We start from the raw sequence: 14,750 nt of genomic DNA on the forward strand, positions 1-14,750 counted from the left end.
GGGTGAAATCAATCATTGACTGTCATTCAAGGCTGTGTATGACATGCAAAGCGCATGGCATCATCAGTGGTCTCTCCCGGTCGGTCGGGCAAGCTTCCACAAAACGTGCACCATGGGTTGACTCATCATAACTGTACGACCAACCTAAAATCTAAACTACAAATTTGTTGCGCCTTTATACCGTCTGCATTTTCAAATTTCACTTGAGCATCATCCACGCAGCAATATTGTGCCTCATCCCAATCCAATGCATGAGCAATGATTTTAGCCAGATAGCACGATAGAATGCATAATGATATAAATCTATGAATGTTTGCCCCTCTTCGACCCATCTCCCCACCAGTTTCTTTTAACAAAACCAAAGGAGACGGGAGATACGTGAGCTTTGAATTGTCACATCCTGTCTTTCTCCCCTTCTTTCGCCCAATCCAAGATCGACTACCAGATAGACTATCGACCCATATTGAAAAGCCAGAAGGCGACGTAGAGGGAGAAGAAAAGAAGGTTGCGTAGGTTGAAAATTTCTAGTGCTGGCACAGCAGCACTACCGTTCGAGAGGGGAGGTATCGTGCGTGGCATAAAGTGGAACTGAATCTGATTTAGCGCAACGGAGTTATGAAAGCGACCAACTCATGTGGCACTCTTGCCACTTTGCTTGTAATGAATTAGACCAGGAACATTCCAGCAAAGTGAGGGCGACGGGATCGACGTGGTATGATGTGATGCTGATCTACTGCATCACCCCCTCTGAGACAACTCGCTAGCAGCCGCGAAGACTCATCAAGCACGACATAAGACATCATAAATCTACAGAGCTAAGCTTATTAACCTAATCCACTTTGCCTGCATGTTATGAGTATGGTGCTTGCGACAAGTTACTCGGCGAGATTCGGATTCTTTACGTGACTATGATGGAGACTCCCCGCGGTTGCCCTCGTTAAGGGAAACATGTCAGGAAGAGTTTTTATCAAATCGGCCTTCCGAGCTGATTTGCAACCACGTTAAGTTTATCTTCGCCCGTCGTCCGAGCATTTTGGACTGAACTTGCCGTGTGGTTGGTGCCGTGTGCTTGGCAAGTGGGGGGTATTTCCAAATTAAACAGGTTACAGGAGAGCGTCCCTAGCTCAAGTCTAGACTTGCAGGCTTCTTGTTGTTTTTAAGAGAAGTAGCCGATGCAATGCACAATGCATTCAGTTTGAACGTGGGTGATCTACAGACACAGGAGTACCTTTGCTTTCCCAAGCACGCCACGTAGTGCAATGCAATGCGAAGCACACGACCATCTTATAACAGAAAAAGAAAGAATCTCGGTGATGCGATATCATATCAAAAATGAAATGTCGAGAAATGGTGTGATTGAATTTCCTGACCAATCTATTTCCCTTAATCCATCACTCTGCTTGCTTGATTAATTTCCATGCAGTCCACATCGTTCATAGAGATAGTTATATAATAAGATGCATGGGTTTTTCGTTTTCCCCTTCTTCTTTGCCTTGCCTTTCATCCATAACCAAAAAATTCTCTTGTTGCTCACTTCATTAACCAGAATAATTTAGAAGCAAGGAAAGATGACCGCTATCACTACCACATCAACAGAGATTCTCGACCAAGTACCAATCGGTACACTGAAATTAAACGGTCAGCCTAAAGATAAAGTGGCCAAAGCTCAAGATGACGAACACGATAGTGGTCATTCGACCGAAGAGGATGATGAGGTTGTTGTAGTCGATCCATACAACTATGTTGTGAGTTTTGGCATCATTGTGGGGTTAGAGTGTTAGAGATGCAACATAACATGCTTATTTTTCGCTTTTGGTCTTGGTTCGCTTAGGGAGAGACATTCGGTTCTGGACCAGGTGAAAATTACCCTTTTGCCGAATTCCTTCGTAAGTTCCTCTTCTGATCGTCTGCATCCTCACCTTCGTAGAACGTCTGAGATGTATTGGGATTGAGACCAGACGTGGTAAGATATAAAAGAAGGACAAACAAAATCTGACAATGGAGTGAATTTTTTTCCTGGGTCGCGTGACACAGCTCATAATCCCGATCGAACCGAATCCGATCCACCCTTGCCTCACTTCGATATCCAAGATAGGGGATTGAAAGCCCATCCCAATGCAGCTAGATTGAGGGCGTTTGTTGAGGCCCGAGGAGGAAAAGTCAGAGATCAGTTGGTCGCCGTCGGAACTGTTATTGAAGGTGATATCAAGTTGGAAGAACTGGGTGAGGAGGAGAAAGATGATTTGTGAGTGTGAGACTCTCACCCTTGTCTTATCTTTAGACACAGATATGGCGATAGAAAGATGGAGGAAGAAGTGGTCAGTGGATTTATATGCTGATCGTTTGGTGCCGCATTGTAGAGCCCTTCTGGTTGCTCAACGAGGAGTTGTCTGTAAGTCACCCGCTTAATCACATCTATGGCGCTGCTGTATTCAGTCCTAACGAACATATGGACGTAGTCTTCCGAAATCAACACTCCCTCACGATCGAAGCTCAGAGAGATCTCGGTAAACATTTCGGACCATTGCACAAACACGCTACGTACGCTACTCCAAGAAGAGGAGATTTGGATGATGTAGTTGGTGAGTCTTAGCGATTCCAGTGATCGATCTGCCAACAGGTCTTCTCATCTCGAACGTGAGCTGACAAGGTGTTTGCTTTCGTATCTAGTCGTCTACGCCGATCACAATTCTCGACCTGATCTTTATGCTTTCTCTCGAGCGGAGCTCTTCCATTCTGATGTTACTTACGAAGTACAACCTCCCGGAACTACTATCTTGAGATTATTGACCACCCCCGAAGTTGGGAATGACACCTTGTGGTCATCTGGGTGAGCCTTTCCCCTCTTGTATTAAGTAATTCTCTTCGGTGACTGACGTTCATTTGTTGAACGGTCGCAGTTACACAGTCTACTCATCACTTTCCAAACCAATGCAAAAATACCTGGAATCCCTCTCAGCGATTCACTCAGGAAATGATCAAGCTGCTTCTCGAACTGGTATAACCAAAATACCCAGACGTCAACCTATCGAAACTATCCATCCCGTAGTCAGAGTACACCCTGTAACAGGGATCAAATCCGTCTTCGTCAATCCTGGATTCGTCACGAGACTTGTGGGCGTACCGAAAGCTGAAAGCGATATGATCTTGAATTTCTTGAAGGATCAGTTCGCCCAGCAGACGGATGCTACCGTTCGATGGAGGTAAGTATCAATCTGCTACTATGTTCAAGCCTTGTAGATGACACAATAGGCTAATGTCTTGCATGGTTGACGTTGTGCAGCTGGAAATCTGGTGATGTAGCTATCTGGGACAACAGGATCGTCAATCATTCAGCTACTTTCGATGCTTACGTGAGTCAAGCCATGAGCACTTAAGATGTAGTATAGGAGACTGACTATTTTTGATTTTTGCGCTTAATAGCCATCTCTCCGACATGGTCTTAGAGTAACTCCCCACGCCGAAACTCCAATCTCAGTGGAAGAGTACGAATCTACCACTGGTCAAAAGGCTAAAGACTGGTTGGAAGAGAGACATAGATCTTTGGGTATCAAACCTCTCGCCAGGGATGATGGTAAGACCAAGAAGAGGGCTTTCCGGGATTAATCGACCAGATTATGAGAATAGGAAAGAGATGAAAGAAAGGGATGGACATCACAGTCAAAGTTGTAACAAATGTAAAACGCTCAACCGCTTCGATTAGTAGACAAGTGGGAGGAAGTGAGCAACTATTGTAAAAAAGAGGATTCAACACCTCATATCATTACCATATACGAAATTAATGACTTTCCTAAAAGGTTTTGTATATATGATTATAATAACAAAAATTGATATCGTGGACGGTATCTGTGGTATATACTCTATATTATTACACATTCATGCATGTGGTACCTTGTGGACAAGAATGCATTCGCTCATGGTCGACGTTCAGTTGGACAGCCAGGCCGTTTGGGAGGAATCGCTTCCGACGGAACAATCGACAAACAAGATCAACAACATGACGTTTTGGCTTGGGATCATCCCTTCAAAAAACACATACTAGCGCAGTACAATATAGTAGGATTACTTTCCCTACATCAATCTGACTACTCCCTTCTATCACTCACGATGGAGCTTCCCACAGCATTGTCGGATCCTCCTGCGTATCTTGCCCTATCAAAATTCAATCGGCGACTCAAACGATGTCCACGGACCAACCTCTCGGTGACGTTCTCGGATATAGGGGATGAAAAGGGTATACCTCTGCTTTACGTACTTCCCAGTGGGTGTAGCAGGTGGATTGCAGCGCCTATGGGTGGGTCCGGAGTCTATCGGTGCGGCATCAGATCGGGAAAGGGTGCTCATAGCGTTGACGCAATATGTTATCTTTACAGATCCACTCTTGAAAGCGTATGGGGTACGAATGATAGTGGTTGATAGACCAGGGTGCGGAGGGACTAATGAAGTCCTTTTAGGCGAAAGGATCGATCGATCATGTGGTGAATGACTCTCTACCAGTGATCGGCGAAGGATGAACGAACCTCCAAGCTGACCATACGGTATGAATGACAGAGATGATCGTGTCGGTTTTGGAGCATTTGAATATAAGACCAACCAACATACTAGCTTCTTCAGCCGGGATATAGTTAGTCCATCTAATCATGTCGATTTATCGAAATCAGGTTTTGTTGTTCTTTTCTATTGACGCTTTGCATGTGCTGATTGTTTCTATTCCTCTCAGTTACGCTCTTACACTCCTAACACGACACCCATCAGCATTTTCAACGGGCCTTAACCCTCCTCCGAATGTATTCCTCATCGCACCCTGGAGTCCATTGTTGCCTGTTGACCATCCGGATTACTGGCCTTTCAGATGGGATTGGATACCTAGTCCATTGATTGCGACTCAGCATCTGACTGTGAGGGATTAGTCTTCCTACAATAAAAAGCACGATAGAGACCTATGGTGGTGGTACAATCCATTCTACTCAGACAGATATGCACTGAGGTCGAATATGGAAACCATGCTGACGGACGATTTTCTTTCTCGTATCTTAGACCCCTCATTTGATCAAAGCCGCTACACAAGCTCAGAAAGCTTATGATACAGGCATAAAAGTGTTCAACAACAGTAGATCGATAGCGCTAAAATGGTTCAAGTCAATAACTGAAGATCCCAGTTCGCCATTCTCGACTGCAACTACAACCTCAAGTCTGACTCCGACTCCGATCTCTTCCACTACGAATATCAGCACACTTTCAAATGTAGGAACGAATGAGAATGGTAATAATGGTGATATCGCTAAATCCGCCAGTGATCTATTGAATAATATCAGAGGGTCAACTACAGCCAAGCCCTCGGTGGGCGAAGGTACGGATATACCTGATCTTACGGAAACTACACCTATGGAGAATGAAGAAGAACAGGATGATGCATCTCAGCCTAAGAGTAGGCTGTGGGGTAAATGCGAATGTTGTGTAGCTTGTGTGAGCTCTCCAATCTTCACACTTTTATTGTTTGTTCAATGATAAAGCACTGATCTTGTTTCTTGATAATCTTTGCAGCTGACCAGTTCATACATGAGTGCCGAGAATGGGCAAGGAATAGGACAAGGTGAGTGACACGGGCTCCCTAGTGCCCGCCGTGGTTCTCGCAGCGGCTCATAGGGATGTAAGCTGACATGGTCTATTGTAGAACATCTCATATGCCTCAATAGAGGTCCGGAAGATACAGGCCTCGAATGGCTGAGCAGTACCGTCAAAGATCTGGCAGATACAATCGAATTTGCACAACTGGAAAATGCATCTCTCAGAAGCGCAAGTCATCCGAACGATGGTCAGAATGAAGAAGGTAGGAACAAGAAGAAAGTACCCTATGCAATCGAAATTGACGTCTGGTGGGGATGGTTGGATGATATGGTACCAAGAAAAGGACAGTGTAAGTGTCATGTGCATATTCAATCACGCAGTAAGAAGAGCGGGAGAAACGAAAGGCTGATCTGGTTTTGATTGAATGATAATAGTGTATTTCAACAAGATACTTGACGCTTATCCCGATACGATAAAGCTGACGATACATGATGTTGAAGATGGAGATCATACGGATTTGTGAGTGAACCTATCATATCTTCGATATAGTGAGCCTGCTTGACCGATAAACGTTGAGCAGATTATCGAGGTCCGAAGGTATACATCAAGTATTATCAATAATCCAATCGCAGATATCTATATGAACGCACAGCACTTCCACCTGATTTGCTGAAATCACAACGCAAGTATAAATAGTAAAGTCACAGGTTGCAAGACGAAATATGCAGAACGTTTTTGGTGAATGATCATGGATCACATTGTCTGGATGGTCTGGGTATGGGACACATGGACACTTGATCCGTCATTGTAATTTTCTATATCTACTATATATACAAATAATTTGTTGTTGTACTGTACAGCATATTTTCCTACCTATGGATATCTTTTTATCTGTTATAGCACTAGGACAGGTATTTCTGTATATCCTTCTTGACAAGAGCGTTTTCAAGCCAATCTGCATCTCTGTAAGGGCAACTCGTAAAGTAAATCAGCTATATCCACTGCATGTCAAGTAAGTCAACATGAAAGGCGTGAAGGACATCAACAGAGTGAGAATTGCAGATATCTCTCGAGTCTAACAATCCTACGAGTGCTGACTTGAGCTGTTCAGGCAGAGGTTTGAATTGTAAACTCACGAGTCCTCTAGATTATCATCAAAATCTCTTATATTCCTATGTATCTTTTTAGCTCTTATGATTTGGAGTAATCTAGATGGCAGATCTGTTGAAGACGATTTTATACTGAACGATTCTGATTCTGAGGAAGGAAGGGGTTTGAAGGTTGTTGATGAGGTGGGTATATATGGCTGGTCGAGGATAATTATCAGTTATTGTCCTGCTGCTAATCGATAATCTCATTGCGCCCGTCGTATGAGCGTGAATGGGAAAATTGAGCAGAGCATTTTATCAAAGGGACATGTGTATGGAGATGTGAGAGAAGTTGTCCACTTACTATATATGCGAATTGACTTTTTGATAATTTATCATTATCCAGCTGTCCCATATGATCACCCGTCAGCATATTCCCATCCCAGACCCCATAGTATACGTTTGACTCACTACCAGACCGAAGACACCTTCGAGCTTCTCTCTCAAAGCCCCCAATATCCTTTCTCCGACTCTGCCCAACCCATCACCAAGCTCTCTAGCAATATATATACCGACTATCCTCTTATTCCTCAACTTGCAGTACTCCTCGACTAGCGATAGGGACACTTCGATGATGGGTGATAGAGTCGAGTGGGTATGTATGAGTGGTATAGCCTCATCTATCTCCGTGCGATTGGGGGAAGATAGGAAGACACCTAGGACTGTCGAGGAAGGGTGGGCGGCTGCGTGGAGGATTGGAAGGGAATAGGATAAGGATGTGAGGGTATACTGAGGGGATGTCATTGTGAGATGTACCTCATGAGTGCTCTGCTGAGGTAGAGAAGCGATGGTGTGTGGTTCTTGAAGATGCACAAACGGTGCTGTAAGGTATGAATGCGTTTTAGCACCTCATCGATGATTGCAGGTGTCCGTCGTTGAACCGTTGTAGGGGAGATGTGTTGAAGGTATCACGTGACACACAGGCTGTTGTACTGGTAATATAATGTTCAAGTCTATCGAAGCATTGAAACAGCGAATGTCAAGGTCATCAATAGTCAAGCTGTACATCGTCGAGCCATCTGCATCAAACGAACAAGGTGAAAAGGAGCGTGAATCACGAATCTAGCAACAGATTACCTTCCGATATTGAGTAATCAAACAATGTCGATCATACGCCCGTTCGACCCTACAGATATACTGAGATTCAACAACGTCAATTCGGATGCCTGGACAGCTACGGTCAGTATCGGGGGACTGCATCCTCAGCAACATCGTATTGAGCATGTACAGTAAGCTGGATTGATACTTATGATGATTTGTATTTTGTATCAATAGTATCATAATGGATACTACGCCAGCTATACCGCCCAGTGGCCAGATTTCTGCGTCACTGTAGAAGGGGCATTCGACGATACGATAAAAGCTTATAGTGAGTACATCTCATTGTCATTGCTATTTCGCATGAACATGTAATTGTATGACCCAAGAGTTGTTGGTACTGATGAACATTTCATTGATCAGTGATAGCGAAACATGAGCCTCCCGCGCCAGATCCACAACACCACGGACATCTCACGGCATTATCTATCTCACCTGAATATCGATCGTTGGGCTTGGCGAGGGTATTGATGAGTCTCCTAGAGAGTCTTTCGGGTCCCAATCCCAGGACACATGATCATTCGAACTGTGGTGGACATCATGGACAACACCATTCACATGACTATTCTCACAACCACGATCACTCGTATTCACACCATGATCGTACACACGATCATGACCACGGCCACGACCATGACCATGACCATGACCATAGGTCAGATATTAAAGAAGGTAATATAGACGCTGTGGACGCATGGTTCGTGGACCTTTTCGTTAGATGTAATAATACAAGAGCTATAGAGATGTATGAGAAGATGGGGTATAGTGTATATAGGAGAGTGGTAGAGTAAGTCAAACTCAGCTTTATGTCTGAATAAGGCTAACTACAGGCTGATCTAATATACTGTCAATTAGCTATTATCATGGTATGGAAGGTATAGGTTCGACAAGAGATGAATTAGATGGATTTGGTGAGTGCACTCTGTTTCCACCATCATAGCAAGACGTAGGATGAGTTAAATCTTTGCGCTAATGTTCTGTCGTAGACATGAGAAAATCAATGCCTAAAGATACAGTGAGTGCTGAAACCTATCTGATTCCTACAATTCCATACAATTACTTGTCCTCTATGAATAGAACATAACTTGGCTAGTTTCGCTGATATTTGCATGATCTAATCAGACCAAACGGCATGTCCGCTCGAACGGCAAGGATATCCTAGTCTCACCTGACCAAGTGTGGGCTTAGTAAATTGGAGGATCACATTAGTTCCTGACGTCCAGGAAACTTATCAGTTGTAATGATTTTAACGAGATGTATACGCCGACTTTCGAGAATTATCGAATGATACTAATGTTTTACATGTCAACACATACACAGCACGATTATAAATCATTATTTCGCAAGCTGCTGGATCGATCCAATAGATGGCAAAGCGGATCAATAGGATGAATCAATTTCAATCGTCAATTTCACAGGTAGCTCCCTCGAACTATTCCCAACTCTGAAAGTGAAAGTACCTCTGGGTATCTTCCACAGTTGTTTCCTTACATCCCAGACTGATAAATCCTTCTTGCGCTATTCAGAACCAAGATGTCGAATCATCAGCCTATTCCCCTTGGCGGAACCTGATGGAGAAAGAGTTCCTTATCATGAAACAGGGCGTTATAACTTACCAAAGGGAAATTCACAGTGCCCATCTGTCCTACCTCGAGGTATTTCTTTGCATACCCTCTAAGATGATTCGGCGGTTGTTCGACTTCGCTTTTCGGGAATGACATATACTGATTATTTAGCGAATATCAGCTTCTCGATCTTAGTCATAGAAGACCTTCTCAAGGAAACTGGATTTACAAGTTGAGCCACCTCTGCTCCAGGAACTTCACCAATGTTCGTGATATTCACTCTAGCAACGAACTGATTCCGAAAGTCGTTATGATCAACCATCGCGGATAATTCCTGGATATCCGGGACATCCAGAGATACAGTACCCGACTTACTAAAGTATCATACAGTCCTCTCGTTCCCTCATATCTCTCATTTGTCCTCTGTACGGTATCTCTGTCCTTCTCGTATCTCTCCTCGATGTCAAATCCGGAAAATTCGAACTTCGTATAGCTAACAACCTCAGGAATCAGCTTATAGCGTATCTTACCGATCTCTGCGTATCGAAGCTTACTCACCTCAGCCCATATCCGAATTCATATCTTGGTGTGATTTTATGCTTGTCGAACCATTTATAGTCGATTGCTAATCCTTCCGTGAATCTGGCAATAGGATATGCACCCTTACCCTATAATTGATGATCGTGTTGGATCAACAATCTATCCCATTTTGACTGTCGACAAAGACTGACATACCATATGCCTCACTATACTATCCTTTGGCCAATCGTTGGGCGACTTACCCATAGTAAAAGGCAGCTTTTGCATCGTGTCAGCTTTTCTCTTTGTGCCCAAAGTATAAAGCGACCATCCTCACTTTTGCAGAAGGATTTTTATCGCCCCATAAAATATCGACCAAGGCATTTCCCGTTTCTTGACCTATCCAATCGATCAGTCATACGTATGATAGAGGTTCCATGCCTGACTTAGCTTACCGGGATATCCAGCAAACAACACTGCCCCAATCTTAGGTAAGTGAATCTATCACGAATAAGAACTATCATCAGATCGCCGCCTTGTCTGAGCATTTGATTCGTGGAACGGAGGACTCACCCAATCCTCGATGATGACCTGGCCTCCTGCATGTAGTATCACTACGACCTCCCCTGCACAATTCTTTTCAACCTGCTTGATCAATTCCTCGCCACCTTTATCTAATCTAAGGTGCTCCCTGTCCCAACCTTCCACTAAGAATAACGAGACGAAAACTAAACAAATCTCAGATTGGTAGGCTATCCATCCTATGGATCCAAAATGGGCCGCATCGTCTTGTAAGACATGATCGACTCGGATACTTTGTTGGCGTGCTTTTAGTGTAACAGCTTCTATCGGTGCGGCCTGTGGGTCAAAGATTTAGTTTTCACATTCGAGGTTGCGCAGAAGGATTTAAGCGGGGAAATAAGAAATATGATCCAATGCGATATACAAGAATTGAGCTCACAATATAATCTGCATAAGCAGCTCCAGAACCACCACCAATGGTGACTGTACCATTCCAATACCTTCGCTTTGATCCTACTAAGCAGAACAGATCGGGCCCACAACCACTCAACGTCCACGGGTAATCCGCATCCGTACCGAAAACTCCTATTCTTCTGATTCCTCTGATGGGGAGAATACCCGAGTTTTTGAGCAATCTGAATGAGAAAGGCTTATTAGCTTGACGACTGTTAAGTATCAGAGCAATAGTCTCAAAGTATGACATACACGGTTGATTCGGCTGCTACTTTTCTTGCGTATACTGCATTGTCCTCCCTAACATCACGGTGCTCATTCCTGAACACATGTCCATTTACTTCTTTCGAATCAGATAAGTCGTGTTTCTGGTAGTTCACTTGAGGATAGTCGGTATGTTGCTTAGATGCGTACCAAGGTGTAAGTATTCTAAAACGTATCTTCTCAGCTCGAATGACATTGTGAGACGAGTCATCATACTGACCTGTGAACCATATCGTCCAATCTTGATTCTGGTACTGAGCCTGTTCTGATTGCTTTAAGAAGTCTCTGACCATCTAAAATGAGGAAATAACGGCTTCAGCTCATCCGCTAGCTGTCTGCCAGCATCGAAAGCGTCAAGCATTCACTTACAAAAGTACTCGCCCGGCAATTCCATGTCCATTCCTCCTAGAGCTGATCGCAACGTTGAGTGTGTAGCTCCGAAATCGCTCTATGTTTACAGCTCAGCATGGGATCGCCTATGTAAGGCTATACTGACCAGTACACTTCATGATATTAGCCGGATCGAGCATCTTAAAGAGTCAGTAAAGCTCCGAGAATGTACTCACAATCCCTTGAAACCCAACTCATCCTTCAGTATCCTATTCAATGCGTCATCACTCTCACAAGCAGCCGTTCCGTTGATCTTGTTGTATGAGCTAGATCTTCAAGTTAGCTATGATATGACTAGAGGCTCAAAGTTTTGAAGGCGATGGTAGCTCACCACATCACTGCACCAGTCCCAGCTCTAACAGTCTCGGCGAAACTAGGTAGATACAATTCCTTCATCGTTTTATCTGTTCATGATTTGGATATCTTAGTCAGCTTACACCATATTTTTCAGGCTCAATTAAAAAACACGTACCATCGACTTCGCTAGATACGTCCCTACAACCGGTCCTACCTCCCTCACCATCAAGGGGTCCATCACAAACCGGTTCCTGCTCGTACAAGATATAGTGCTTCGCGCACGTGATAAGTCCAGAATCCTGCATCCCTCTTACAGTCAGGAATGAAACGGTGGAAGAGAGGTAAGGGTCAGGAGTGAAGGCTTTGCATGGTTACTGGCATTAGCTGAATACTGAACTTCGACTCGAAGGATAGCTTACCTTCCCAATTCCTCCCAGCATACGGTCTATCCCACCCAAGTTAGTGATACTTATCAGCTGGGCTGGACTGCGCAATCCGACGTACGATCTACCCAGTGGACCTCCAGTAACCTATATGACAGTAAGCCTTTACATACCCTTCCGATGGGCTGGATGGACGACGGCACAGGCTTACCGGTCCAAGTTCGACATTTATGCCTTTCCCTCTAAATTCCTTCCCTATCCTTTTCGCTCTCTCTTCTATCAGTTCTCGATCGAACGATGCGGTAGCGGTAAATGCTGAAGGCCACTGAGTGACAAAGTCCGTGTATCTCGGTCCCGCAGCTTCACCCGCCGGAATGTACTCAGTGAGCAATGCAGTTCTCTTGCTGAGTAACATCGCATAAGATATACTCACGTCCGTCATTGAAGCATAATCCTGGGATACCCAGTCTAGGAACACCCCCTGAATTAGCTTGACATGGTCCAGTCACTGCTGTGGTGAGGTTTACCTGTGAACATCAGTCAGTATGTAGCGCTTGTATGATACCAGCCAGTGAATCTAGGAAAGCTCACTTTCTCTTCGAGTGTCATCTCCTTTGCCACATCTTTCGATCTTTCATATGCCTCATGCCATATTCCACCATCAGTCAGTGGACCGTGATAATGGATTTGATGTGGATGGTGATCTGTCAAAGGGACGAGAGAGGAAGGCAAAAAGGGTGAGAGCAAGAGAAGACTGCTCTGGATATATGACCACATTTCTGATCGACTATCACTTTGAGTTCATTCAGGTGGATATGAGCCAGTGTAGACCAGTTAGAGGTGACATCAGGTTGCTAGTGATGGGATGGGATGGGACGAGAGGAGATGAGATGGGTTGATCTTCCTCTTATCCGTGCTTATCTTATCGTCATTTCGTCATAACCTCGATTGGACGAGGATTGATTCATACGGAGATGCCCTCGATCTCCGACGGAGTTACTCGTCCGTCTAATCCGAAAAGTTGGAACTTACTCATACAGTTGAATTGGCCACTCACCACCGAGATAATTCAGATCATATGATCGTCATGATGACAAAGATTAAAATGGAATGAAAACAAATGTATAATCGCTTGATACAAGATATACATATCCTCGTTTTGATCTTTCTCATTCACATCTTCATACCATATACAGTGTAGCAAGATGTCAAAATCACTCGCCATCAAATCACTCATCACTTCTTCATCATCTCACACATCCCTCAAACTCGCCCCAATAGCCATCAGGTCATTTGCCAGTTCCTCAAGATGCCGTATTGCCGCCGCCTCTTCTTCTGCGTTCGTTGGGATCAGGCTTGGTAGAGGTGTAGAGCTGAGGAAAAAGGATCTAGGGCTGAATGGGATAAGGCAACAACGTGAGTTTCCCATCTACATATGTGGGGGAATCCCTTGCTGATCAATCATTGTTTCAATTTCGACTCTCCTATATCGTGACATTTCTTGCTATGTACAACTCAACAATCGGTCACAATATCACCACTGCCAATTGACTTCTTTGGATCTGACGATTAACTCACTGCTCCAACACAGGTCGCACAATGTTCATCCAAACCGAAGCGACTCCTAACGAAGCTTCATTAAAATTCATCCCAGGAGTTCCAGTGACCAACGGAGGCACCCATGAGTTCCTCGACTTACGATCCGCCTTATCATCTCCTCTAGCAACCAGACTTCTAGGTATAGATGGAGTGACAGGTATATTCTTCGGACCGGATTTCGTAACATGTTCGAAAGACGATTCCTACAATTGGTCGATCCTTAAACCTGAGATATTCGCTATATTAATGGAACATTTCTCATCCGGTGCCTCCCTCTTCAAAGAAGGACATTCGGCAGATCAAGCAGAAGACACCAAGATACTTGATACCGATTCTGAGATCGTGGGCATGATCAAAGAATTGTTAGAGACAAGGGTACGACCTGCGATTCAAGAAGATGGAGGTGATATAGAATATAAAGGTTTCGAAGAAGATACAGGCATAGTAAAGTTGAAATTGAAGGGATCTTGTAGAGGTTGTTCGTCAAGTAGTGTGACGTTGAAGAATGGAATTGAAAGGATGTTGATGCATTATGTACCGGAGGTACAGAGTGTAGAACAGGTGAGTACACCCGATAAATCTGACTGTTACAGCATCACACTACACTCATTCTTTCTACCCTTAATCATCTTTTCGATCTGCAAATCCAATGCTGATCGTCTTGATTCGCTCTAGGTCCTCGACGAAGAAGAACTCATAGCCTTAGAGGAATTCTCAAAGCTAGAAGCCAGGTTAGAAAAGGAGAAGAAAGGTGGTAAACCCGAGTATGTCTAGTCTGATCAGCTTAAACAAATCCGATTCCCGATTCATTCAAGCTGATAATTCATGTTTGAGCAGTATGAGTCAATACCTCTCTCACTAGTGACCTGTCACGCCGTTCCAATCTCACTGGAATGAAGTCATCTTGTGGATATGGATGGTCATCGTATACATTATGATGACCC

At 44.1% G+C, this 14,750-nt stretch overlaps 6 protein-coding genes across 6 annotated transcripts; 4 read left to right on the forward strand and 2 right to left on the reverse strand.

Moving 5' to 3' along the window:
- Positions 1-1,568: 1,568 nt before the first annotated feature.
- On the forward strand, positions 1,569-3,606 carry I203_104801 (uncharacterized protein; the record flags this gene model as incomplete). The annotated part of the gene is made up of 9 exons (XM_019143615.1): positions 1,569-1,745; positions 1,832-1,886; positions 2,035-2,245; positions 2,361-2,392; positions 2,460-2,582; positions 2,671-2,830; positions 2,901-3,203; positions 3,284-3,353; positions 3,424-3,606. The coding sequence occupies 9 exons, from the start codon at positions 1,569-1,571 to the stop codon at positions 3,604-3,606; spliced, it is 1,314 nt and encodes a 437-aa protein (XP_019006664.1).
- Positions 3,607-4,107: 501 nt separating this feature from the next.
- On the forward strand, positions 4,108-6,091 carry I203_104802 (uncharacterized protein; the record flags this gene model as incomplete). The annotated part of the gene is made up of 8 exons (XM_065517621.1): positions 4,108-4,294; positions 4,374-4,478; positions 4,552-4,624; positions 4,721-4,898; positions 5,038-5,466; positions 5,545-5,593; positions 5,675-5,917; positions 6,003-6,091. 8 exons carry the CDS (start codon positions 4,108-4,110, stop codon positions 6,089-6,091), a joined length of 1,353 nt encoding a protein of 450 aa, XP_065374439.1.
- A 379-nt stretch (positions 6,092-6,470) lies between these two features.
- I203_104803 (uncharacterized protein) lies at positions 6,471-7,460 on the reverse strand (the record flags this gene model as incomplete). The annotated part of the gene is made up of 4 exons (XM_019143613.2): positions 6,471-6,531; positions 6,705-6,874; positions 7,021-7,062; positions 7,128-7,460. 4 exons carry the CDS (start codon positions 7,458-7,460, stop codon positions 6,471-6,473), a joined length of 606 nt encoding a protein of 201 aa, XP_019006662.2.
- A 357-nt stretch (positions 7,461-7,817) lies between these two features.
- I203_104804 (uncharacterized protein) lies at positions 7,818-9,002 on the forward strand (the record flags this gene model as incomplete). Its single annotated transcript, XM_019143612.1, has 6 exons — positions 7,818-7,895; positions 7,992-8,085; positions 8,178-8,601; positions 8,670-8,725; positions 8,801-8,829; positions 8,937-9,002. The coding sequence occupies 6 exons, from the start codon at positions 7,818-7,820 to the stop codon at positions 9,000-9,002; spliced, it is 747 nt and encodes a 248-aa protein (XP_019006661.1).
- A 192-nt stretch (positions 9,003-9,194) lies between these two features.
- I203_104805 (uncharacterized protein) lies at positions 9,195-12,984 on the reverse strand (the record flags this gene model as incomplete). Its single annotated transcript, XM_065517622.1, has 21 exons — positions 9,195-9,332; positions 9,431-9,538; positions 9,609-9,671; positions 9,755-9,872; positions 9,938-10,047; positions 10,115-10,177; positions 10,236-10,297; positions 10,354-10,399; positions 10,472-10,756; positions 10,860-11,055; positions 11,126-11,302; positions 11,358-11,430; positions 11,507-11,583; positions 11,704-11,793; positions 11,859-11,931; positions 12,000-12,185; positions 12,244-12,269; positions 12,329-12,354; positions 12,419-12,567; positions 12,641-12,734; positions 12,799-12,984. The coding sequence occupies 21 exons, from the start codon at positions 12,982-12,984 to the stop codon at positions 9,195-9,197; spliced, it is 2,346 nt and encodes a 781-aa protein (XP_065374440.1).
- A 428-nt stretch (positions 12,985-13,412) lies between these two features.
- Positions 13,413-14,580, forward strand: I203_104806 (uncharacterized protein; the record flags this gene model as incomplete). Its single annotated transcript, XM_019143610.1, has 3 exons — positions 13,413-13,623; positions 13,799-14,367; positions 14,482-14,580. The coding sequence occupies 3 exons, from the start codon at positions 13,413-13,415 to the stop codon at positions 14,578-14,580; spliced, it is 879 nt and encodes a 292-aa protein (XP_019006659.1).
- Between the last annotated feature and the right edge of the window lie 170 nt (positions 14,581-14,750).

The sequence above is a fragment of the Kwoniella mangroviensis genome (assembly GCF_000507465.2).
Source record: "Kwoniella mangroviensis CBS 8507 chromosome 1 map unlocalized Ctg01, whole genome shotgun sequence".
In the NCBI taxonomy this organism is placed as follows: domain Eukaryota; kingdom Fungi; phylum Basidiomycota; class Tremellomycetes; order Tremellales; family Cryptococcaceae; genus Kwoniella; species Kwoniella mangrovensis.